Source organism: Bacillus rossius, chromosome 16, assembly GCF_032445375.1.
Source record: "Bacillus rossius redtenbacheri isolate Brsri chromosome 16, Brsri_v3, whole genome shotgun sequence".
Lineage (NCBI taxonomy): Eukaryota > Metazoa > Arthropoda > Insecta > Phasmatodea > Bacillidae > Bacillus > Bacillus rossius.
In genome coordinates this window covers 26,620,807-26,648,141 of record NC_086343.1, presented here as the reverse complement: position 1 = coordinate 26,648,141, position 27,335 = coordinate 26,620,807, and the positions used below count along the sequence as shown (strand labels likewise).

The 27,335-nt window shown below is 37.8% G+C and overlaps 1 protein-coding gene across 1 annotated transcript; it reads left to right on the top strand.

Annotated features, from left to right (window-relative positions):
• The first annotated feature begins 1,321 nt into the window (after nucleotides 1-1,321).
• On the top strand, nucleotides 1,322-25,403 carry LOC134540338 (uncharacterized). The gene is made up of 8 exons (XM_063383001.1): nucleotides 1,322-1,417; nucleotides 4,631-4,736; nucleotides 8,070-8,207; nucleotides 10,539-10,702; nucleotides 13,782-14,442; nucleotides 17,433-17,570; nucleotides 21,119-21,282; nucleotides 24,246-25,403. Exons 1-8 carry the CDS (start codon nucleotides 1,347-1,349, stop codon nucleotides 24,739-24,741), a joined length of 1,938 nt encoding a protein of 645 aa, XP_063239071.1. The 5' UTR covers nucleotides 1,322-1,346; the 3' UTR covers nucleotides 24,742-25,403.
• The last annotated feature ends 1,932 nt before the right edge of the window (nucleotides 25,404-27,335 follow it).

The following is a 27,335-nucleotide window of genomic DNA, read 5'->3' as shown; positions in this document are numbered from 1 at the left end:
AGCAGATCCTCATCTTGGAAACACATAGAAACGGTAAAAAGTGATGAGATAATGTAATAAAAAAATTTGCCAGCTTTTATTTAAGTACGTACTAGTTTAATTGGTCAGTTTGTGCTATTCAGTGTAACACACTGTTTAGATTTTAGTTAGAAATTATCTTACCAGTAACTCTAACACTATCGTTACTAGTACTTCTGCTTTAACAAACTAAGGTGATAAAAAACTACCATTGTCTGTTGGTAAAATAATGCACAAAATTTAAAACGCAATAATTCGTGATCGTTTTAATTTCATATCACTGAGGTTACTGAAACATTAATCTAGGAAATTATTTGGTTTTTGTGTAACTCTTACGTCGTTATTATGTGCGATAGGTTTACAATTTTAAAAATCTTTCTACGACAATAATGTTGCTCGTGAGATAATATTTTTAAGCGTAAGCTTAACTTAAAAATTGTTTACGGTCTATTATTGAGGGCCTTTTATTGATATTTAAGGTCATGCACTGATGATGTCTTGTCATTTAATATTGTAAAATAAAAAAATAACAACTCTTAGATTCATTTCACTATCTATATAATCATTATTAGTACTATTGTAGTCTATCTACAAATATTTTCACTAATACAAGACCCTTAATAATAACTTTATCTGTAGATTTACATTTATAATTATCTTCAACAGTAATTTGGATGGTTAAAAATACAAAAGTTTAATTTATTACTGTAGAGATACATGATAACACACAATTCTATTTTTTTTTGTAAACGGAAAAAAAATTGTTTCATGCAATATTACAGATATTAGTAAATTTGTACATTTACATGACAAAAATACTGTATCACTAAAAAATATTGTTTACATTAATACTGTGTTCGGATTCTTACCCAGGCATTTATGCTTTGTGTTGTCCCAGTGTCTGAAATTATTGTTAAGTTAGCTGTAAACTGTTCTCTGAATAGCTTTCCAATATTAACTTCGCGAATTAATACGCATAGATAGTAAAAAAAAAATTAAGTCTAATTATTAAATGTTCGATTGTCTTTACCATGGATCAAAAAAAAATTCTTGAATGAAACATCAATTAAAAATATGATATCATTTGCCATTACTAAGTATTACGTATTTATAATATTTTTCTTTTAGTATTACAGACTATTTCTATATCAATTTGTTCCCAAAGGAATCTTTTGTAAAAAGTACAGAAAATTTTTCCTGTCTATAGAGTACGTACGATGAAGTTGAGGGGGGGGGGGAAATTTCAAGGTCACGTCTCCAATTGAACCGCGGTATCTGCCGGCGGTCCTTCAAGAGCAGTCGAGAGCCCGGTATCAGCAGCGGCGGACATGAAGCTGCTAACACTTCTGTGCTGTTGTGCGACTGTGCCCCTGATCAGCTCGGCTGCTCTGATTGACCCGTAAGTCCCCATCGAAGGTTTAGAAAGCACTTTTAACAACCACCCACTGTCTGAGATCACAGATGACCCACGCCCAGCGTTTGAAAAAAAAAATACTCAGTCATAGGGGCATGCAGATTTCGCAAAAAAGATTCCGAGACTAGATGAAAGTTAAAACACCGTAGCATCGTCTGTGTTTCGTGATTGGTAGAGTTTCTCCCAGGTACGTATCGATTGTAACAACACGAATCACAATGATTCAGTGCGGAAGTAAACGCGTCCTGAGTGGCTCAAGCAAGGCAACGACTTCTCTCGCAGACGGCCGCCAATCACAAGGAAGTGACCACAGGTGCGGGTATACCTTGTTGCAGTCTAATACGTGTTCAGATCTTTTCGCGAAAAATGCCTGCCCCTACAGTCATTCACTACAGTTTGAACATTTTGATGTGCGTCAATCGACCGAGATCTCTACATGTAATAATGCGCTTGACGTTTGTACGTATGCGGGGATGTGACTTTGTCCGGCGATAAATTTAGAACTTCTACTGTATTTTCATAAAAAATTTGTAAGTAGGCGTGTATGGCCAATGCAATTTTTTAATTTTGTTGTATGAACAAAAATGGTGGAGTAGAGGGGATTTTGGGTTTTTGCCCTGACGGGAATAGTTAACGGGGGGGGGGGGGGTTGGGGGGAGTGGATGTGCGTGGTTTTGTAGACCGCGTGAGACTTGACTGACGATAAGCGCTGGTAGTCAGCTACCTGGGGGTACACGCGGCTGTTTCAGTGGCGCCAGAAGTTGAGACGGGCATCCTCAACATCTCGACGTAGCTGTTCAGCTGTCAGAACCATGCCGCGGTTTGAAACGGTGTAACCGTTTCCTGGCTCCCCCGGAGCCCGTGGCCATATCTGGAAATATGTTTTTCCTATTATATTTGAAAGATTTGTGCAATGGGAGTGCATGACTTGAAGTAAGCTTTTGGACATACGCCATTGCTAAGCACATGTATGTCTGTAGAAGAAAACAAAAAAAAAACCCAAAAGACAAAAACACAAATTAAGCAAAAACTTGCTTTTGTCAACAGGATATAAACACAACATAATATTCCATTACAGGAATATGGTCAACAAACAAAGAAAATCAAAGAAAAATGGACTAACAGAACGAAAATTTGTGTTGTTTTTTTTCGTTCTCTTAGTCTTTTTTTCTTTGTTTGTTGACCGTATTCCTGTTATGGAATATTATGTGGTGTTTATATCCCGTTGACAAAAGAAATTTTTTGCCTAATTTGTGTTTTTGTTTTTGGGTTTTTTGTAGTTCTCTTCTACAGACATTCATGTGCTTAGCAATGGCGTATGTCCAAACACTTACATCAATTCATGATTTTCCTAACTCGGACATGTAAAAGACCACTTCACTTCTCTTACTCGGGTATGCCCTCGCGGATCAGGTACCGAGAGAGACAGATGAGTTCGGCTTGTAGATCTGTGAAACAATGGCTGGCGACATGTCTATTCTGGGCATTAGTGGTAGATCAGTCTGTCGGTGGCTTCCATGGAGGAAGATTCCATTACCATTTTTTTGTTCTCACTGTGTTTAAACAGGGATTCAAAGGTGTAAGTGCGTTTTTGAGTGAAAATTTTATAAAATTGTATTTAAATATTTTAATTTTATTTTAAATATTTCCGAATTTTTTGGACAATAATTACGAATTTCAAGATGCGGACGTGACGTTATAATTTACAAATGTCGGGATCACTCACATTTGATTAATTAGGCCTATATTTATAAATTTTAAATTTTTTGCCGATTTTTTGGATAAAAAAAGATGGTGGGATCCGAGATGGCGGCAGCGCTTTCTAGCATACGATGTGTGAACTACATGACACTAGTGCTCCTGGTAACGAGTATTGAAAAATAAAAGCTGATAGTTCTGATTATAACAGGTGATGCTATTATTTCTTCGAATTCAAAATATTTACAGTTCCAAATATACGTGTTATTTTATATTCCTTTTTTAATTCTCAGTCTGGTAAATGTCTTATTGGCCGTGCGATTAAAGGAGCTTGTTTTCTAACCTAGGGATCAAAGTTGTCATGGTTCGAATCACAGTGCTTCCAATGTACTTCGTATGAAACATTTAATTTAATATGTCGATAAGGACCATAACAGCCCATGTAAGTAAAGGAACATCAACTTTATGTGACTGAGACAGCGCGATGTTGGTGTTCTCTAGGAACAAACACCAAAAACAAAGCTGACAGAGTTCAAGTTGGCGGCCTTCAGCAGATGAAAACAAGATGGCGGAGATGATGTTACAATAGAAAAAGTGGTTGTGTCATCAGCTACAAGATGGTGGACTTGCCATCATAATTTAACATGATGTCAGAATTCAAGAGTCAAAAGGAAATATAGCAGGCATAACGAAAAGTGCATCAGTCTAGAATACAAGATAGCAACCATAACGAAAATTGCAACGTTGTAGAATAAAAGATAGCTACTGTAACGTGAAGTGAAAATGTTACATCATAATTGAAAATTGTGGCAAAACAAAATGTCGGAAGCTAAGATGGCAGTTTCAAGATGACGGAATCCAAGACGGTGGATCCAAAATTATTGATACAAGATGACGGAACCAAGATGATGACCGGGTTAAAGGTCAAGGTCACTGCCACTGCCACCTCCACCACTCCGAATTCACGGCTCGGAGGAATCAAACTACACTAGTAATAAAATATATTTAATTATTTAATTGTTGCAAGAAAATTTCATGTAATATTCAAAAGGCCGAAAGTACATCTGGTGTGATATAAATGGTATCAGGAAAATGTTAAAATATTAAAAATACCACATGTGCTGCTTAACACTTTCTCACAATAAATTTAGGGTGTACTGTTGGAAAAAAACTTGTCAGAACAAAAGACTTTGCAAACTAAATGATAACGTGAAATAACAAAAAAAAAAAAAAACGTAATTCTACTGTTTCACAATTGTTTCCCCATTTTTTTATGGATCTTTGTTCGATGAGAATGAATAAAATACCCTAAGTTTATTGTTATTACTTACCAAAATGTTATTTTATTATTACAGTATTCTATACATTTTTTAGAGATATTTTTAATTTAGTGACAAAATTCTCTTTTTATTTAAAAGTAATGAATTCCGTACAATGGTACTCTCGGTGATTATTATTATAATATCACATGTTTTTGGGCTGTGTATTTTTTCTGCGCAGGTTGATTTCAGAGTTCCACAAGTTCCTGAATGACGTCTGCGAAAAAGCCAATGGAGCCTGGCCGGAATTCTACACCGTTCCCAGCGCTGAAGAGACTCTTGTAAAGGTGGTCAGAACTATTATAATTACAGTTTTATTTTACCAGGCTTAACTGTTTCTCTAATCTTCCGTTCGGTCTTATACATTACGGGAATCTCGAAATTCAGTCAATTTAAAAACTTGGGCTTTGTAACCCTTCTTCCTCCTTAATTGGAAGAGGGGTTGCGTCCCCGACTCACTCTGGGCGCGAAGGGAAAAAATAAATATTAAAACCAGGCATAAAAAGCTAAACAATATAAATTCCCCACACCACTGCCCAGGGGTCAGGCCAAAAAAATCAAAGGATATAATAGCAGAGTAACCATTAAACAAACAAGAGGCAAGACTTTGGACGTATGTTATTAAAAAATAGAAATTTGCAAAAATAATTTTTACTATACATAACCATACATGCTTAGTTACAAAAGCTGACGTTAATAATGGCAGCATCTTATCCCCATTTGCGATACTAACAATAACCTTTTAAAAAATCGTAAAAATATAAATACTGATAACAACAAGTATAAAAATATATAAGGGCGTGAGGCGTGGCCACTATAAAATATCAAAATTTACTGACTGCCCTAATACCAAAAATCAAATAAGACAATCAATACAAATATATAAAAAAATCTACAAAAATAATACTGAAGTACAAACAAATTATTTAAATAAAGTTCTTAAACTCTCAATCAACGGTTTAGTCTTTCTTCAGATGTTCGTTGCAAAAGACTTGCCAAAAAACAAAGTTAATATCCTAGGCGTGCGCTGGCTTCCTGACCTTCCTCACCAACTCCAGAGTCTAATGCTACGCCGGGCCATAGGTACGAATTCACAAAGGCGTGAACGATGATCAAAAAAAAATTATCTTATTTTTAAGGGAAATGTAGCAAAAACTCTTCACATAACATATAACTATGTTACCACAGAAGTATTTATCATATACTTCAAATAAAGTCTTACTCCTTTATTAACTTGCCAATGATTTCATAAAAACGTAGAATGGCCGCACCAACCAACATCAGGCTGCGCATGTAGTCCAATACCGATCGCATACTTTTAATAATACTGCACAAGCTGATTATATTAGCTAAAGCCAACTTTAAGTATGCAAATTCCGATGACAAAGTCTCAAAAACAAATTGCAAAATGTTCGTTTCTTCCAAACTTATACTTTTATGGCAACTACAGGCAAACGGGCGACCTTTTTTAAGAAAATCCCACACTGGAACAACGTGTGAAAACAAATGGGCCTCTTCACCAAACTGGCTAATAAAAGTTCCGTCCAAATAAAATTTAGTATGGGAAAATACACAGTTCACTAGGTTTGCCAAAAACCACTGCAGTACCACGAGGGTAAAAATCAAAATTGCGGCCTCTCTTTACCTTGATAAGTCCAGTATCACAGGGCAAACCATTGCCCTGTCACCCAGCGTGGAGCCTCCATCCCAATACTCTTCGTCGCCCGTTGCCATCCGGCACACCAGTCCGCGCCGTCACATGGCTCTCTCTTCGACGGTCGCTCGCCACACTCTCTCGGCCCCAGCTGATTTTTTCTTCCCGGCAAGCCGAATGTCTGACGTCATCAGCCAACCGCCGGGCGCTCGCCAAGTGGTATTTACGTAAAACACAATCGATATTCTTAAACTCATAATCGATAGCTACCAAACGGCGTATAACTAATTAACAGAAACAAATATAATTAAAAAAATTTACAGATAAATTAACATTAATTAAAAAAGGCGTAAAAATACGTGAAATAAAAAACCATATAAAACTAGAGACCAGCAACAAAAATAAATTACAAGTAAAAATGTGGCCCTGCCGGCCACAGCTTTTTAAAAACTTTAATGTGTAACTTATAGTGTTGCCTTGACCTGTAAACTAAGTGAGTCTCGAGTCAAAACTCGAAATGATAGAGGAGGTTTTTAACTATGAACACGCATTTATTCATAATAATATATTCCAAATCGTCAATAATAATGATAGGTTTCAAAATCACAATATTAAAACAGACGTGGTGCATTATAACAAAAAGCTGCTGAACCTCTTTGCAATTCGATACTGCGACAAAATTAAGAGTATGTAAATTGACTACTGATATCTTCATAATATTACAAGGCATTGAGAAAATAATATCTAAAAAATAAAAATACAAACGCATATTACGGGCAATTTCAAAATATTAGCCACGGAATTGGGTATTATTAATTATCATTTACACACGATAATAAAATACTGTTACATCAATACAATAGTATATATATAAATAATACAGAAGTTAAAAAAATTCAGACCTATCCAACTACTAAAATAAACTTCTTTCAAATAACTGATAACTGCACACTTTCCAGACATTTCAGTCCATAATAGACCTACGCTATGCTTTGAATGTTAAAAAGAATTACAAAAATATTATGCAGTAAAATAGCTAAAACATATAAAAAAAGTAATTAACAGATTTATTATCAAATTATTTGCTAGCAAACATTGCATATCACTTAAACAGATTTCAATTTCGGATTCGCTGTGTGGTCAGGTTAAAGTTTAGCTGGAGACTTTACTGTAATTCAGAAGTTTGGCCTTTAATGTAGACAATGCTACGCTCAGAAATATTATCGTTTCAAAAAGAGAAAAATAACTTGTAAAGTTCAACACAGCGTTGTCCATTTAATTAACTGCACTTTCGCGTTATTACATAGAGGAAATCTTATGTCTCCGGAACATACAAGGTGCGTTCCAAAAGTAATGAGAATGATCCAAGTACTGTCCAAAAGGCGCTGCGGCGAGTTACATCGAGACCTAGTTGAAGGGGGGGGGGGGGGGGGGTATGTGTCCTCAGGTAGAGATTTCGGCTACCCACAGGTAGCTATGTGACCTTCAGACGAGTAATTTAAATATAACGCTTGTGTGTTCTATTTTCTGGTCGTCACAAGGCAAGGTTTCAGCTTTTCCCTCGAACAGAGCGATGCAATTAAAGTTATCCGTGAAACTCCATAAGTTTGGACCGTAAACGGTGGAAATGATCAAAACCGAGTGTGGTGAAGTTGCTCTGTCGAATTGGATCTCAAGGGGAAAATCAAACGCATTCAACAGGCTGTAACGAAATCTTCTCCGGATACTTACAGGAAAAAAAAAAGACGTCGCCGATTACATTGTATAAAGGCGAAAATCGCATAAACCACTGTGTATCTTCCCAAGGTTCATACTTCGAAGGAGAATTGTAATATTTATTTTAAAATAAAATATGAACTTTTTAAAATAACTTTAATATCTGGTGAAACGCACATAGTACAGATGTTTTTAAATGTTTAGCAGAACAGTCCTACGACACGAATAGAGTCGCCGACGTTTTTTCCAGGACGACGACGGCTGGGTGCTGCTGGACCACGGACACTTGCAGAACCTCCAGAACATGTCGCGAAATGGAGACTGCACGGTGCAAGTGGACGGCGACGAGGCTGTGGTGACCACGGATGTCTTCTTCGAAGAGGTGGAGGCAAGTCAGACAACACACAGCTCGTTGTGCTCAGGAGCGAGGTGGAGTCAAGTCAGGCAACACACAGCTCTTTGTGCTCAGGAGCGAGGTGGAGTCAAGTCAGGCAACACACAGCTCTTTGTGCTCAGGAGCGAGGTGGAGTCAAGTCAGGCAACACACAGCTCTTTGTGCTCAAGAGCGAGGTGGAGTCAAGTCAGGCAACACACAGCTCTTTGTGCTCAGGAGCGAGGTGGAGTCAAGTCAGGCAACACACAGCTCTTTGTGCTCAGGAGCGAGGTGGAGTCAAGTCAGGCAACACACAGCTCTTTGTGCTCAGGAGCGAGGTGGAGTCAAGTCAGGCAACACACAGCTCTTTGTGCTCAAGAGCGAGGTGGAGTCAAGTCAGGCAACACACAGCTCTTTGTGCTCAGGAGCGAGGTGGAGTCAAGTCAGGCAACACACAGCTCTTTGTGCTCAGGAGCGAGGTGGAGTCAAGTCAGGCAACACACAGCTCTTTGTGCTCAGGAGCGAGGTGGAGTCAAGTCAGGCAACACACAGCTCTTTGTGCTCAGGAGCGAGGTGGAGTCAAGTCAGGCAACACACAGCTCTTTGTGCTCAGGAGCGAGGTGGAGTCAAGTCAGGCAACACACAGCTCTTTGTGCTCAGGAGCGAGGTGGAGTCAAGTCAGGCAACACACAGCTCTTTGTGCTCAGGAGCGAGGTGGAGTCAAGTCAGGCAACACACAGCTCTTTGTGCTCAGGAGCGAGGTGGAGTCAAGTCAGGCAACACACAGCTCTTTGTGCTCAAGAGCGAGGTGGAGTCAAGTCAGGCAACACACAGCTCTTTGTGCTCAGGAGCGAGGTGGAGTCAAGTCAGGCAACACACAGCTCTTTGTGCTCAGGAGCGAGGTGGAGTCAAGTCAGGCAACACACAGCTCTTTGTGCTCAGGAGCGAGGTGGAGTCAAGTCAGGCAACACACAGCTCTTTGTGCTCAGGAGCGAGGTGGAGTCAAGTCAGGCAACACACAGCTCTTTGTGCTCAGGAGCGAGGTGGAGTCAAGTCAGACAACACACAGCTCTTTGTGCTCAGGAGCGAGATGGAGTCAAGTCAGGCAACACACAGCTCGTTTTGCTCAGGAGCGATGTGGAGTCAAGTCAGGCAACACACAACTAGTTTTGCTCAGGAGCGAGGTGGAGTCAAGTCAGGCAACACACAACTCGTTTTGCTCAGGAGCGAGGTGGAGTCAAGTCAGGCAACACACAGCTCGTTGTGCTCAGGAGCGAGGTGGAGTCAAGTCAGGCAACACACAGCTCGTTGTGCTCAGGAGCGAGGGGAGGCAAGTCAGGCAACACACCACTTTTATTTCATTTACAATAACCGAACCTACCCTATCTTCCTGAAAAAAAATATATTTTAATAAAATGACCGAAACTAACCTAACCTAACATTTACTTCGGTTAACTTCGGAACTGCTCGGGTTGTGGTTTTGGCTTTGATCCCTGTGAACTGAAGGCTATCCATGTCTCTGGTGTATATATATCTATGTTGGCAATACTTGTGTTACTGGTGTGTATCACATCTAAGGTTGATACATTACCAGAATTTAGGAAAGGATACAGATGGAGCATTGGCCTTCATACGCAAAACCATATTATTCCACAAATTTTCTTTAATGAATTTCACATACCAATTTGGCAGAAGTTTGTATATATTTATACCAGCGGTTCTAGCCTGTTTTTTTTTTTAATGAACTTAGTTAAACTGTTCGGAAGAAAATTAGATACAAATAGTACTGGTTTATATAATTATATATATTAAAAGTCCCAAACGAATCTCCACAATACAAATGTAATGATAGGAGTTTACATTTATCTCCAATTTAACCTCCAGTACAGGTACAGCTAATAAACTTGTAAAAAAATGGTTGCTGTATTGGTGTGTGTAGTACACTGAAATGCTTCTCGTCCAGAGTTGAACCTCGTGCTTAGGGACACCTGTATTTCGCGAATACATTTCGTGTCAAAGTATTTCACAAAACACTGTAGCTTTTTCTAAGAGTCATGGCAAGTTGTGAGGGTGCAGCAGTACGGTGACCACATTCTCATTGGCCCCGTCAAGAGTGGGACGACACCTCTCACCGACCTCAGCCAATAACCACAGGAGAAAACCTACAGTATTTTGTGAAATACCTCGACACGAAATGTATTCGCGAAATACAGGTGTCCCTACTCATGCTCCATCTGTGTATTTCCCTACTCTCTCGGGAATTCTACGCGTGTTAATGGTGCACATCACATCTGTGGCTGCAGCACGCGTGTCAACTGGTGTGTGTGCGACATCTATGGTTTGCAGTTCACGTACGACTTCTCCATCGACAGCGGCAGCATCCCGCACGCGTCGGGCTGCCTGTACGGCTCGCTGTTCGACCTCCGCGGGCGGCTGGTGGTCGCTGCTGACGTCAGCAACACCTCACACGTCACGGCCTGCGCGCGCAGCCTGCAGTTGAGCGGGCCCGGGTGAGGTCGAGTTTCAACCGTCATGCCATAGATGTAGAGGTTCTTTCTTATACATTTTACAAAATATGAAAATCTTCAACCAGGAAAAAAAATTGGTTTTCTGTAAAGTCGGTTTACGGACGTTAGTTTAACGTGACAACGTCATAACAAAACATTGATGAAATTATTGCATACTTTCATGAATAAAATTTAATCATTTTTATTGAATTATCACTATTTTGTATTGATACAAAGAAGTGAAATAAAATCTACAATTTTAATGATAAATTTACTTTTATTTGCACTCATTAATTCAAATATGTTTATTACTTTAACGAACAGATTATTTTAACTATAACTTTTATAGATGTTTGCTATTTATTTAACTTCTTTCAATCTGTGTTATTCTGTTAGGGATAGGACGATGATAGGAAAAGTAGAAAACGAATGGGAGTGTTTCAAGTTTGATGTGCCTCGAAAAAGTCAAATGGATGGTTATTCCAATCGAGTGGAAGAGAGATAGATGCGGCGCAAGCATACAATGAGCGTAATGGGACTAAACGTAACGGGACAATGTGCGTAACGGGACAATGTGCGTAACGGGACATTGAGTCATCTTTTTTCTTGCGTGCAGCCGGCGTTCATAGATTTATTAGACGTCACGTCAAAAAAAAGTGATAACAAAATCGGGGGATACAGTTTGGTGTTGTAGCTACACATCTATCATCTCCATCCAAAAATTTTAATTACACCACTGGATAGCTAAAGGATTGAAGAATTCGTTACGCTAAGTGAGGACTGTGACGCATCGCGCGTGGTGGAGGGGGAAGCACAGCCATTTTGAAGTCATTTTGCTGCGTTTCGAGATTTCCATTTCGTATAACTTTTGACTCGGAGAAGCTACGACGTTATTTTGAGTTTCAGTCAGGGGCGCATCAACAGGGGGGCAAGGGCGTTTGTCCCCCCCCCCCCCTCCTGAAACTTTGAAGTGTGGGCAAACGGGGGAAAAGAAAGTGCTGTGTAATAAATTTTTAGATAATAATACTGCTTAAATAGCACCATTTTCTACCTTGAAATACAAATTTTCCCGGGGGAGGACCCCCCCCCCCCCCCGTTCAATAGGTGGGATCGATGATTATTTATAAAAAGGTATATTGCCCCCCTTTGGAAATTTAGTTGTTGCGCACCTGGTTTCAATCGTCAGATTTCGTCAAAATATATTGATTGCACATATAAAACATTAGTGTTAAATAGTTACAGTGAATATATATTGTGTTAAAATAAAAATTATATCATGTCGGCCTATACGCGACTTCTTAGTGTTCAAACATGATTATAACATACATAAAATAGCGTATTTTATATTCTGTATAGAAAATACTACCTGATACGTACACGTATTCACATACAACACACGGCCGTGTCCGTAACACAGCCACACCCAATTTTTGAGATTATAGCTAGCTCATAACTTGGATTATCTCATATTATACGTATCACTATCAATTTCCATCCTTAATGGAGTGAAAAAAGGGGTGAATTCATTTTTATAAAAGAAAATCATAGGTCACAGATAAACAAACAGTGAGTGTTTGTCATAAATCTATGTCTGCCACATGGTTATACAGTAAGGTTTGGAAACTTCATATTCTTCTCCTTGGCGAGACCCGTCCGCTTAGTGGAGCTCGCAGCGGCTAGCGAATCAACGGTGCTAAATAACAGTTTAGTTCTGAAATTCGTAAATAGATGACATTGCCTTGCAATTTCAATGCGCTATCGTTTGGTGCGTCCGTCACGTTTTTCCTAGGGTTTACAGAAGTTTGTGAGTGAGTATTTTTGTTATTTCTTCACGCTGTTTTAACACATAGGCTACATTTCATTCCAACAAATTGCCTGTTTTTGTGGAATGACCAACATCACTAAAAAGTCATTAAAACGTAACAGCTTAAAATTTGATGAGGTTCTTTTCATCCATTTAAAAAAATATGAATACCTTCATTCAGAAAAAAAAGAAGGTTCCTGCAAGATAGTATTAGCACTAGAGACAAAATATCTCTACATATACGCAGAAAACAGTAAGTCTCGAAACAGTGTTTACAGACGTATTAAAGTAAATTATTGGCTATCAAAACACCCCGAAGCTATAACAGTCTTTTTACCCCACGTTGAGGTTCCCTGTATCATACTGTAACATTAGTACCTCTTGAAACGTGCGCGAAATGTCTTCCAACAAATCGGTTGTAACTGAATTTTTTTTTTCGACTGTTGGTTCATTTTAGTTTTATCGTAAAACGGTAATACATGCATTAGTCAATCTGAGTGTGATTATAGTCCAAGCTCTAAAGCATAACAGCAAATAATAAAATTTTGGCCAAGAGCAAGTCTGACTCGAGCTAAGCGTTGCATAGTGTGATGGTGCGGAACCGTTGGTGTGTGAGTCCGACTCACACTTGACCGGTTTTCCATTTTTCATTAAATGCAAAACCGCGTGTGAAATCGCGGGTGCGGCTAGCACGTCACAAAAATTAGCGAACTATTGCCGGAGACAAATTATCAATGCATTTCAATTGCTTACTTACTGTGTATATGTATTAATGGATGGATTGTGGCATCCAAAGGACTGCACAAACACGTATCACGCATGCCTCTGCTGCAGTTAAAGACAGCCTTGCGCTGTTACGCAGAGGAACACGTGCGGTACATGGGGCGTGTGGCCTGGTGTGTGGAAGCAAAGGGGAAACACTTCTGAGCGTTTATATGTCGGCTTGGAGCAACGAAATTTTGATGCCCAACCATACGGTCTGATAATACTACACTGCATATATCTATGAATCGGTTATTATCGTATTAGCCAAATTTTAATGAATCTCAAGGTACATCCAGTATATTATGCTAACTGTAGCAAATTACAAGTATAAAAGTAACCATAATTTTGTGAACATATTTTTATAAAAAATTTTATAATGGTTAACACAAACAAATGAATAAAAATTTTTTTTTCCGTCCTACATGTACTCCTCTGTATGTTTCTCAAAGCCTATTTAAATTCAATAAATTTGCAAAAAAAAAATTAATAATTTTTACTGTCCTAATTTTTCAGAGTGCTGGAAGTGGACGAAGCGTCTTTAGTCAACCTATACGGCCGATTCTCAGAGGACGTATCCGTCGCCATCGAGAACATGTTGGAGAAAGAGATATTTCCGTTTCTCGAACGTCGTTTCGTGAACTTGTTGAACAGCACACTCGCGAACATGAGTTTCAACGTGAGTTCCGGCACATGCAACGCCAGCTCTCCGGAGAGAATCGATTGCGAACAATGCCAAACTCGGCAAGCGCCCAACAAGCTCGTCAGTAAAAGTACATCTTTAAAAGATGCAATTTTCGGCCATGCGGGAATTTATCACAGCGAGCCCACAATAAATCGGACCGTCAACATTTATCTCGCCCCAAGGGAAAACACAAGTCACGAAGGTGTAAAACCCAGCGGGAGAGATATTTCTTGTGGCACTACACGCACCACTGAAAAATATAGAAATAACAAAACCAGCACGAGGAAAATTTTCTTCAGTTACGCTAACCACCCAACTTCAGAAGCAGACACAAAGCCTTTGGTCGCTGGCGAAAAATCAGCGTCGAAAGACTCCCTGACTACTTGTTTCAACAATTTGTTCGACATTCTGTTGAACAAGACGGACCGCCAGTTCGCACTTCAGAACCCGAAACCTTACGGCGTACCAGGAGAAGAGGAAGAGCTGTATCAGGTAGGATTTTGGAAACTTTTTTTTTTAACCGAACGGCTTGACGCATGAAAAAGCGTGGGTAATGCATTTAAATACGATAAGGAAATAAACATTTCCCCTCTGTTTTTTTTAATGTTTGAAAGTAAGTATAACATCTCGAAATATATTAATGCTCAATTTATGATTTTTAAAATTATTCTTTCAAAGTAACGGTCTCTTCACTGATACACGCACATATTTTTAAGGAAGTGCATTATGATTCTTGTCTGAAACGAGTTTTAATGTGTAGTGTGATATAATTTAAATTAACCCTACTACTTCGAGTTTTTTTTAGCAATAAACTTTTGCCAAGTGCGTGTCGGACTCGAGCGGGATTCCGACTCGAAATGGAATTTGTTTTAATTTAAATGTAACTGTGAAACCGCGGGTGAAACCGTGGAGCGCAGCTAGTTGTAAATAATTCCCTGACGTTTCAGAAATGTTTGAATTAGTGTAGCTTAAGTCTGTTGACAAAATCACTAACAAAAACACAGAAGTGAATAATTAGTTAATAAACAACCCTTTAACAAGCAAAACGACACTTTGAAAATCAAATCTCGTGAAACTGACTCAGGTGTCGGTGAAAACAGTAAAATAACGGAATATTCAACGAAGAATTTCTCACAAATAAACGAAGCGCCCTTCATAATTTCGTATAACTGTGTCTTTACAGAAACGACACCGTATTTGAACATCCAGGTTTTATTTTTCGGTATAAACACGGCAGGCATACAAGTGGAAGAAATGATAAATTTTTATTTTGCAGTTGTCATTACTACAGTTTTGGAATGTTTTTCTTATACGAGGCGTGTCCGGAAAGTAAAGCTGGGTTTACGATTGATTTCCTTAAGAATTATAACTTAACATCGAGCACGCGATTAAGTCAAAACTACATTTTCCAGTTTATGATTGACATAGAAGTCGTTAATTCTAACCAATCACAGCACAAAACACATGGTCGGCCATTGTTCGAAACGGAGAAGCAGGTATTAAATAGGTTATTAACAAATGGGATATCTATTTTTCGAAATGGATGATGATTACAAATGATAAATATACGAATTCAACCCAAAATACTGCCTCGCTCGGTCCAATAATAAGACATAAACTTCCGGTTGAAAGGTTCCAGTTTGTTGTGATTGGTCGCTTCCCTTAAGTCTTAACTAAAAATATAAAATATAACCATTTCTGTTAAGTTTTAAGTCATCATATGGTTCGCACACGACCCGTCAAAATTCACACACGACAATCATAAACCATTCCACTAGTTTACATAGAGTCATATGGTAAATACACGACTAAGTCTTAATTCTTAATTTTCAATCGTAAACCCACCTTAAGCCGGAAAGTAAGTACCGTTTCGTTTCACCGCCACCGCATCGGTAGTGTTGCAGCTCCGCGCATGCGCACACGTGTCTCAGCCTGTCCGCTGACGCCATTACAGCCGGGATGTGTTGTGTTCACGTGTGTTATGTGGGGAATCCTTCTTTTCACAGACGAGAGAGCCAAACGCCCGATCGTGCATCTTCGTTTTTTTTTGTTCATTGTAAATAAATATGGCGGTGTTGATAAAACGATACTAATGGTCAATTAGGTTAGGTTAGCTACATTATAAATACTTTAAAAAATTGTGGAAGGTTGATTTGGTTAATAGCTACATAAAAGATACGGAAAAAAAGCATGAACTTCGGGTTTTGGCTCTCTCGTCTGTAAAAAGAAGGCTTCCCTGTTAAGTGAGCGTTAAAAAAGTTCCAAACGATTTCCGGTCCCACGTTATTTAATGCGTTTTTTTGAACGTAAAGAATGTTAAGCCAGCTGAAATTCATCGTCAACTTGTAGAGATTTATGGTGAAATTTATGGCGAATTTTTTGGCGATTTATGCAGAAAAAATGGTGGAAAAAAAAGGATTTTGTGATTTATGGTGAAAAACACCTGCAGACTACCATTTGTTCCGGTATTTGAAGCGTGCTTTAGGAGGGAGGAGCTTTGACAGCGATGACGATGAAAACAAACAATCAAAAAAACTGTGTTCAGCAGTGACTGTCTTCACTGGCAGCATCTTTCTTTGAAGAGGGTGCATACAAGTTAGTTTCCAGCTATGACAAATGTCTGAACAATGGTGGTAACTATGTAGAAAAATAGTTTAAAAATGCTCTTTCATGTAAAAATAAATTTCTTGTTGAAAACAATTATACGATTTTTTCCAAAACGGTACTTAATTTCCCAACACGCCTCGTACATACGTAACGTAACACGTCAAGCCGAGAACAGTTAACAGACACATTAATTACAGTTGTGAATTTAAGAAACCAAAATACATAAGTATCATAGTTTTCAAGTTGTATACAGTTTTTTCAAAATTATTTATGTTCCAACCTTGCACCAAATAAATTAAATCTGTAACTAAAAATTTTGGCAATGCAATTATAAATAACACTATTATTGATACCAATTAAAAAAAACTCTATCATGCTATACTTTTGGGGAAAGATATTATTTGCTTTTTTCACACATTAGTCTTACAAGTTTTTCCCCTCGAAACTACTGCATGTATGATTTTATTTAGAAATTATATTAATAGCAGGGTTATTTATTAATGCGTGTAAAAATATTTATTCACAGATTCTATTAAATGAGAGCCGGGTGGAGAATTAAAAATTTATGGGGAGGGTGGGGGATGGTAAAAGCCTATAACTCGACAACTATATTACATTTTGATTTTTTTTAAAATTTCAGATTTACTGGTTTTGGCGTTGAGTTATGAGACACTTTGTATATATTTTTTTGGATTAAATTTCGAAGTAGGGTGGACTAGGTAACCGCAATTCAACGAAGATTACGATGCATTTACTAAGATAATGTGTAACTAGCGTTCTTAGTAAAAATGACAGGTGTAGAGATGGACAGCGTGCAGAGATAGACCTAAGAGAGTGTTTGCGCTGTGATTGTGTTCCTGCGCTGCTTGGACCAGACGTCGGACGGCTCGGTGAAGCTGCTCGGAGGGAGGCTGAGCGGGTTGAACACCCTGGCGCTCAGCTCGGAGCTGACCGTCAGGAGGCGAGGCGCCGCGGCCGCCGTCTCAGCGGGCGTCAGCTTCCTCGGCGTCGCGGTGAGAACAACCACCGGGTCACCACGTTCAAGCCAATACTCAGGAATACAGCTGAATACCCATTCAAGCCAATACTCAGGAATGCAACTGAATACCCATTCAAACCAATACTCAGTAATACAACTGAATACCCATTCAAGCCAATACTCAGAAATACAACTGAATACCCATTTAAGCCAATACTCAGTAATACAACTGAATACCCATTCAAGCCAATACTTAGTAATGGAACTGAATACCCATTCAAGCCAATACTCAGAAATAAAGCTGAATACCCATTCAAGTCAATACTCATTAATACAACTGAATACCCATTCAAGCCAATACTTAGTAATGAAACTGAATACCCATTCAAGCCAATACTCAGTAATACAACTGAATACCCATTCAAGCCAATACTCAGTAATACATCTGAATACCCATTCAAGCCAATGCTCAGTAATACAACTGAATATCCATCAAGCCAATACTCAGTAACACAACTGAATACCCATTCAATTCAATACTCAGTAATACAACTGAATACCCATTCAAGCCAATACTCAGAAATAAAGCTGAATACCCATTCAAGTCAATACTCATTAATACAACTGAATACCCATTCAAGCCAATACTTAGTAATGAAACTGAATACCCATTCAAGCCAATATTTAGAAATACAGCTGAATACCCAATCAAGCCAATACTCAGTAATACAGCTGAATACCCATTCAAGCCAATACTCAGTAATACAACTGAATACCCACGCAGTAATACAGCTGAATACCCATTCAAGCCAATACTCAGTAATACAGCTCAATACCCATTCAATTCAATACTCAGTAATACAGCTGAATACATATTCAAGCCAATACTCAGGAATACAACTGAATACCCGTTCAAACCAATACTTAGAAATACAACTGAATACCCATTCAAGCCAATACTCAGAAATACAACTGAATACCCGTTCAAGCCAATACTCAGAAATACAACTGAATACCCATTCAAGCCAATACTCAGTCATACAACTGAATACCCATTCAAGCCAATACTTAGTAATGCAACTGAATACCCATTCATGCAAATACTCAGTAATACAACTGAACACCCGTTCATGCCAATACTCAGTAATACAGCTAAATACCCGTTCAAGCCAATACTCAGTAATACAACTGAATACCTATCAAGCCAATACTCAGTAACAAAACTGAATACCCATTCAAGCCAATAATCAGTAATACAACTGAATACCCATCAAGCCAATACTCAGTAATACAACTGAACACCCGTTGAAGCCAATACTCAGTAATACAGCTGAACACCCGTTCAAGCCAATACTAAGTAATACAACTGAATACCCATTCAAACCAATACTCAGTAATACAACTGAATACCCATCAAGCCAATACTCAGTAATACAACTGAACACCCATTCAAGCCAATACTCAGGAATGCAACTGAATACCCATTCAAGCCAATACTCAGTAATACAACTGAATACCCATTCAAGCCAATACTCAGTAATACATCTGAATACCCATTCAAGTCAATACTCAGGAATGCAAATGAATACCCATTCAAGCCAATACTCAGGAATGCAACTGAATACCCATTCAAGCCAATACTCAGTAATACAGCTGAATACCCATTCAATTCAATACTCAGTAATACAACTAAATACCCATTCAATTTAATACTCAGTAATACAACTGAATATCCATTCAAGCCAATACTCTGTAATACAACTGAATATAATTCTAGGCAATACTCAGAAATACAATTTGATACCAATTCAAGCAGTGACGCAACAACAAGGGGGGGGGGCATGTGTATATTGCCCCCCCCCCCCCTTCTGAAACCTTGAAGTGGTGGCAAACGGGGGCAAAGAAAGTTTTGTGTAATCAATTTTTAAATAATAAAACTGCTTAAAAAGCACAATTTTCCACTTTGAAATACAAATTTTCCCGGGGGAGGACCCCCAGACCCCCCGCTTCAATAGAGGGGATCGATGATTCTTTATAAAAAATTATATTGACCCCCCTTTGGAAATTTAGTTGTTGCGCCCCTGAATTAAAGCCATAAATCACTTGCTGACTGTTCAAGATGTCTCTACATTAAAAGTACACAAAGCGTTTAAATTTTGTTTCAAAGTTCACCGTATGTCATAAACTTGCAAAAACAGATTGAAAAAAGTTCCAATTATTGAGTGGTTTAAAATATGCTTTAAATTGATTATTTAAATGAATATAAAGCTAACATTTTGTGTTATAGTCTTATTTTAGGCTCCTGAGTCACCTTCAGGTAGCTATTAAGTAGTTTAACTTCAGCATAGCATATAAATTGTTATTTTAAATTATTTGTAGCCAAAAAATAAATTAATCTTCTTTAGAAATTAGGATTGAGAAAATGTTAACCATTATATATTCCAAAACAAAAGTACGTCTTCAGGCCCAATTATTTAGACTTACAATGAACCCATAACCCTTTCAATAACTGAATGATAATTGAATCTCTAAACACAAAACGCTTTGCTAGTTGACGTAGGTACACAGGTTTGTCTTCATTCATAAATCAGCAAAAAGAAAAGGATATTTTGGGATCTTCATGTATAAAAATAAATAAGTGTGTGTTCTGCCTGTAGAATTCCGTAGCGAAGCATGGGTACTACGAATATTTTTCGGCAGTCATGTGTTTGCGTTTTCACTGTTAGAAATCACAGTAAATTAACGTGCTTTTCAACGAAGAATCTAACTTAAAAAAAAAATTCTTTACAATTTCACATAACTGATTATTCGTGAAAATTCTAAACAAAGGTAACACAAATGTGGACTAAATAAGAGGGTTTTCTTACTTTAATATTAACAGGTTTTTGCATGTTTTGTTATTACACCAAGTATATATTCTTTTGGTTCATGTTCAAAGTGAGTTAATTCAGTGTTAGCACATTTATGAAGATCCCTGGATAGTGTCTAACCAGCATTCTTCGTAAATTGAAAGTGATAATTTTTAACAGTGTATTAACATTTCACACTAATTTACCAGGCAATTTATAAATTTTTAAGCGTTCAATTTAACCATTTGATAATACTATATATAAACATAAATCGATGCAGAGAGCACTTTTCTGGCTAAACAACAGACTATCGTAATATATTTACCAAAATATAGAGCCTCAAACCACCGAAGGACCACAAGGCTGCACGAAAGGACGCACGAAACTCGTCCTTTCACTAAAAAAATCTGCATCAGCGATTCTGTAATATTCCTTAAAACTATTCGATGGTCAACAAAAAAAAATGGCTGGCACCCTTTAAGGTGCACGTTTGAAGGATCATTCAGGAAAACCACGTAAGGATACATTCGGAAACTGCTTTGAGGTTGTTATTTCTGCTTTGAAATTTATATCCCTCGCAACTTTCGCTATATTTCCACGTTTTATTTTTGCGGTGAAATTACTTGTATTTATTTACGAGAAGCAGTAAAGATAAAAAAAAATTCTTTCCGCCTCGATTATTTTTGTGAAACGTAAAGGCCGAAATTATGTTTTTTTTCTTTTGCCTATTCAGTACTTCTTCAACTTCGCCGCCAACAGCAGGACGTTTGCCAACGTGTCCGGGACAGTTCACGGGAACGTCACCAGGCTGAGCGGGGAGCTGAGCTTCGTTGCCAACCTGACAGACCCGGCGGCCGTCACCGCCGCGCTGAAGAGCTTCCAGCTGCTGCCAACCGTGTAAGACGAAAGTACCAGTTAGCTGCAAGGTGCCTAAGGCACCCGTTGAAAAATGATGAATAAACTCTTTAATTTCATATTTACCGAAATATTTATTTGAAATTATAATATTTTATATATTTAAATACATTGCAAGCGTTTTATTTATCTCTGGTGATTCAACAATCTTCCTTGCTGTTGATTGATTAAATATATACTTTCGCTTGACTTGCAACTCTTGATCTGACAAGGCCATATACATTGGGTCGTGTGAAGATATAGTGAACAATAAAATATGTATTTCGTATTTCATTGCATATGAAGGTGACACCAACACAAAAAAAAAACGTAAAGACCATTCATCTACCTTATGACATAAATTATTCAAACACAGAACGATATAAGGGAAGATAATGGGCATACATACAGGTATGGTCATTTATTTTTGGAAGATGATGGTCAAACACATAATCATTCACACACAGAATTACACAAATCAACCAACACACAGAATTACACAAATCAACCAACACACAGAATCATACATTTAAGAAACTTAACTCATCAATGATGTGCAGGAAAATGGCTTACCCAACAGCAAGATGTACTCAAAATATTATATTTGCGCCACGGACTCGGCAGCAATGCTAGGAGGAACAGGTTAGCAAAGAGCAATGAAAATTATATAGCCAACAGCGTTAACGCGATCATTAAGTCAGTGATGAGAGGAACTATATATATAGTATAGAATATAAACGGTACAATACGGGCAGAGGAGACTTAAGTGTCCCAAAGAAACACACGGGCTCAAAGTTACGTCCACTAAAGTTTCTACATTTTTGAAATTTCTGGTTGTCTTTCTGTAGGGAATCAAACCCGGATCTCCTTAATGGAAGAAGCGAATGATGTGATTACTCAACCATTGTGGAACCTGCATACTGTTTAAAGTGTGTTAAACTACATCTTGGTTCAACAATTTTTGGACCATAACATTTTTCTCTCGAATAATTTTCAAAAATTTGCTTTGTTAATGTTGTACATTATTTAATGAAGTTTAAAGCGATATTCTGATACTAATAGTGTAGACCTACATTGTGATGCCGTTGGAGTATTAAGGGAAAATAGGGTAGTGGGACGGAATGAAGAATGAAGTCAAGGAGGTCCTGCCAGGTAGAGGCAATAAGTATAACCAGACCAACCTGTTACTGCTCAAATATAGCAGCCATTTTGGTCTAGTATTTTATTGTGTTGGTACGTGAAGATTTCATTGTGTGATTTTTTGCTCCTGTATTTTAAGTTCTGATGATTTTATAACCAATTTAAGTTATACATTCGTCTTTACATTACAAATATAGTTAATGCACGTTTGAAATAGTCTAATTGTCTTGAGTTTAGTGTAGTTAAATGTTTGTACACGTATTTATTTCGAGTGACCTTACCTCCCTAAACTGAATTGTGTCCCTTGGGGAGGGGGGTTACGGCTGGGGTGGTATGAGAAAGTACCCCACTATACTTTTTTAACTTAGAGATAGTTTTTAGTAAGCCCCTAATTTTTTTCTTTCAATTTCAGGGGGTTTCGAGACCATTATTTAGAGAATTACCACAACAGTAATAAGAAAGTTATAGACACTACTTAGTAATATTTCAAAATCTCTCTGTGAGTGACCTTTGCCTTAAAGAAGGTAAATGCCAAAAATATAACGATAAATAATTGTGAAGGCATAAAAAAATTGTTGAAAACCGTAGACGTTGTCTTATGTTCCTACAGCTCTTTCTATAAGAATCGGTTTTTCCTTATGAGTTTTAAGTTTTTCGGGCCTAGTTTTACGTTTTTCGCACATATTTTTTCACGCTGTAAATGAAACAGAAGTATTCATGTAGGTAAAAAACAAATATATTTTTAATTTTGTAAATTTATACGAAAACAACTGTATCACTAAAAAATGGTGTTGCCAGTTATACTGCGTTCGGATTCTTACCCGGGAACGTATGCTTTGTGTTGTCCCCAAATAGCTTTCCAGTATTAACTGCACACATTATTAGTAGATAAGTAAAATAAAAAAACAAAGTAAAATTATTGAATATTCAATTGCCTTTTCCATTGTTAAATTTTTTTAGTTTGAATGAAATGTAAATTCTAATATAACATCATATGCCAATTTTCGTAAGAAAATTACTCAATATACTTATTTCATAATTGCAAAAAAATAACAATAGCCATGTGCTGCGCAAAGTTGCAATATATTTCTTGTAGTATTACGACTTTTTCTTGTGCGACTGGTTGTAGAAGTGCGGAGAAATTACATTTTTTTTGACGAGACAACGCCTAATAAATCGATGAACGCCGGCTGCACGCACGAAAAAGTGTCCAGTTACGCACATTGTCCCGTTTCGCTGTGTCCCGTTACGCTCATTTTATATTGCTCTTTGCTAACCTGAACCTCCTAGCATTGCGACCGAGTCCGTGGCGTGATTCTGTTTTCATGCATTTCAATGTAACATTTTCATTGCTCTTTGCTAACCCGTTCCTCCTAGCATTTCTGCAGAGTCCGTGGCGCAAATACATTAATTTTTGACTGCATCTTGGTTTTGGGTAAGCCATTTTCCTTCACATCATCCTTGAAACACTCCCATTCGTTTCCTACTTTTCCTATAATCGTCTTATCCTTAACAGAATAACACAGATTGGAAGAAGTTAAATAGCAAACACGTATAAAAGTTATAGTTAAAATAATCTTTTCGTTAAAGTAATAAACATATTTTAATTAATGAGTGCAAATAAAAGCAAATTTATCAATAAAATTGTAGATTTCAGTTTACTCCTTCTTTGTATCCATACAAATAGTGATAATTCAATAAAAATGATTCAATTTTATTCATAAAATTATGCAATAATTTCATCAATGTTTTGCTATGACGTCACGTTAAACTATCGTCCGTAAACCGACTTTACAGAAGACCAATTTTTTTTCCCTCCTGTGCAGGGAGGGATTCACCACGAACGTAAGCTACGCGGAGAACCTGACTGGCGGCGACCTGGCCCACGAGGTCTCCGAGGCTGTCGTGTCCTGCTTCGAGGACCTCGTGTTCGGCGGGCTGCAGGACGCGGCGAGGAAGGTCCTGCGAGGGGAGATCGCCGCCGGCCGCCTGGACCTGAGCTCGTCGCTCGGCGTCTCGACGACCACAGGGTCTTCGACAACCACAGGGTCTTCAGAACCTACAGGGTCTTCGACTACCACAGGGTCTTCAACAACCACAGGGTCTTCGACAACCACAGGGTCTTCGACAACCACAGGGTCTTCGGCGACCACAGGGTCTTCAAACACCACAGGGTCTTCGACAACCACAGGGTCTCCGACAAACCTCAGCAGTCCCTCCACCACACGCAAACCGAATTCCTCGTCGTCTCTCAGCACGATGAACGCACGTGTCCTCATCATCGTACTGCACGCGACCCTCGCCGTTTTCAGTGTCCGCTGAAGAAACTGCCTCTGCATCAGTAATTTTTTTTATTATAGAGACAAGGGCGCACCAGAGGGAGGGTAGAGGAGGGGGCAGTTCCCCCCCCCCCCAACTAGAGCCCTAGAGATTCAAAAAAATACATACTTTTCCAAGAACTTGCCCCCCCCCCCCTAGGCCATCGGCTAGCCATCGGCTGGCGACGCCCTTGTATAGAGAATCCGTTTCTAAGACACGCGGGTTTTAAATATTTTTTTTTAAAATTTTGACTTCAATCTAGGGTTGGGTCAATCGAAACATCGAATCCTCGAATAACATCAAATCTTTGGTATTCGAAAGGATTCGATTTTTGGAGGAAAAAGATTATAAAAAAATATCAGAGTATTTGATTCTAATTTTTAATGAATTATGAATAATCGCTAATGCAACTGACCTTTATTTAAAAGCAGAACTTCTAAAATGACAAACTTTCATACAAACTTCCTTATTTAACCTCCATAGGGGATGATTTAAAAAGAAAATCCTTTCATAGTGCTTAGCTACGTTGTATAAGGAACTACTATGCAAAATTCATGTATCTAGACCCACAGATTTAAGCTGTGCATTGTCTACCAGTTAGTCAGTGTTAGCGTTTTATTAAGTAGATATAAAGAAAATTAATAAATTTCACACTGATAACCTGTGAAGTTTACTAGGTAATATTTATTTATTCATACGTATCCTCTTACTGATCCCCAATATATTGCAATTTACCTTTTAATTTTATGAATTACAATCAAACATTTAAAGGGTAAACTGTTTCAACACCGTAATTTAATTTTTTTATATATTGTGCATTATTTTATTTTTGATACTTCAGACCTCGATTCGGATTCTAAAGATATATTCGAGGTAAACTTTGGGATTTGAATTAGAGATTCGTATTCGAGAAAATTGGGATTTGGACCATCACTATCTACTTTCATCACTTTCAAGATGCTATGCTATGCGTAACTTCGCTAAGTTACTGTTCACGATAACTTACGTACATAAAACAAATTTGTTAGATTTTTAAGGTAGTTAACTGAGAAAAATGGAAGGGCTCTTAATGCGATTACATTATATACTCAGGTTTGTAGTGTAACCCACCCTTTTTAAAGGAATGCCACAAATAAAGTTCCTTGATTAGTCCTTTTCTTTTCTCCGGCTGGACTAAGGGTTAAATAACAAAACTGTGGTTTTGAGATCAGATGAATGAAATAAAATTTAATGCTAAAATGGCTACTCGTTAAACGTGGCTGCTGGAGGTTCAATTTATGACGAACTTAAAACATTAATTACTCATTTACTATTAGGAATATGTCGTGAATCACGGACGGACTTACGATCCAGTAAATCGAAACATCTCGTGCGCTCCAAACGCCGATGCAATTCCCTGAGTGGTCAGCAATTACTCTTGAGGCCCCAGAAGTGCACATGGCCGACACTTCGAAGTTCGGACACGTCATTACGCCTTCTAGGACGTATTTAGACTCCCGTTTACTCGCCGCACATTGTTTCTCGAGGAGACCTGTTCAGTGGCCCACAGCTCTCCCGGTCCACCAATCAGCACTCATCCAAACACTTAAGCCCCGCCCCCGCAGCCGAAATTACACATTTTAGGCCAGAGTTTTTTCCTCTCTTTTTTTTTACATTCACGCTCTTGTACATGCAGTTCCTTAATCGGAATGAATTTTTAGTGTAATGTTTTTGAAAATGTTTTTTCATCTAATATTGGACTATCCTTGAAATGCTGCTTCCCAATTGGCCAGAAGGAAATACAAAGGTAGACAACGACAACTAACACCATCGCTGCATCTTGAGAAGTGTGCCGTTCAACCCAGGTGTATTGCAGAGTTTTAAATACTGAATACTCGTAAAACTTTTTACTACAAACATTTATGATGAATACAAAGATACCTTGAATACATTCATTATAAAAATGAATTTATCGTATTAAAGCATGGTTATAGAAAATATCGATTATTTTTAAAATTTATAAATTAATTAAATAAAACAATTAAGTAATACATGTCGAAGGCCAAACAAATTTATTAATTTTAAACTATATAAAAACAATTACACGCTCCTAGTTTATACAAGCATTGACATAAAATTTGGACTTAATAATTTGTGTAAGCAATTGTCGATAGCTTAATAAGACGTGACTCTATGTAAGCAAAATAATTAAAGATGACATCCCTTTAAACTATTCAATTATCTTTACTATTGCCTCTAAGGGAGAAACAATTTTTCAAGTTTAATTTTATGAAAAATTTACCTTTTTTTACCCTTTTTATGGAAAACCGTACTTATAGGTTGAAAGGCAAAATAATTTGTGTGATAAAAAATTATATAATTTAATCAACTACAGCAGAAATTAGGATATTGTACATTTATGACATTATCTACATAAATACTAAAGTTACAGTTATTTCGAAGTTGACACATTAAATGTAATAAAAATAAAATTTATTTTATAGTAGGAGTTATATCCCATATTTTCTTAAGCGACATGCGGAATACATTAAACTAAAATTAAATACTACAAATAAAAATCACCGGTATCTACCACTCCTTCCCCAAGCCTCTTTCAC

Excerpts from the sequence above, each read along its gene's own strand:
- LOC134540338 (XM_063383001.1), top strand. The coding sequence starts at position 1,347 with ATGAAGCTGCTAACACTTCTGTGCTGTTGTGCGACTGTGCCCCTGATC. Across the intron at positions 4,737-8,069 it reads CTGAAGAGACTCTTGTAAAG|GACGACGACGGCTGGGTGCT; the intron begins GTGGTCAGAACT and ends CGTTTTTTCCAG. Across the intron at positions 8,208-10,538 it reads TCTTCTTCGAAGAGGTGGAG|TTCACGTACGACTTCTCCAT; the intron begins GCAAGTCAGACA and ends TATGGTTTGCAG.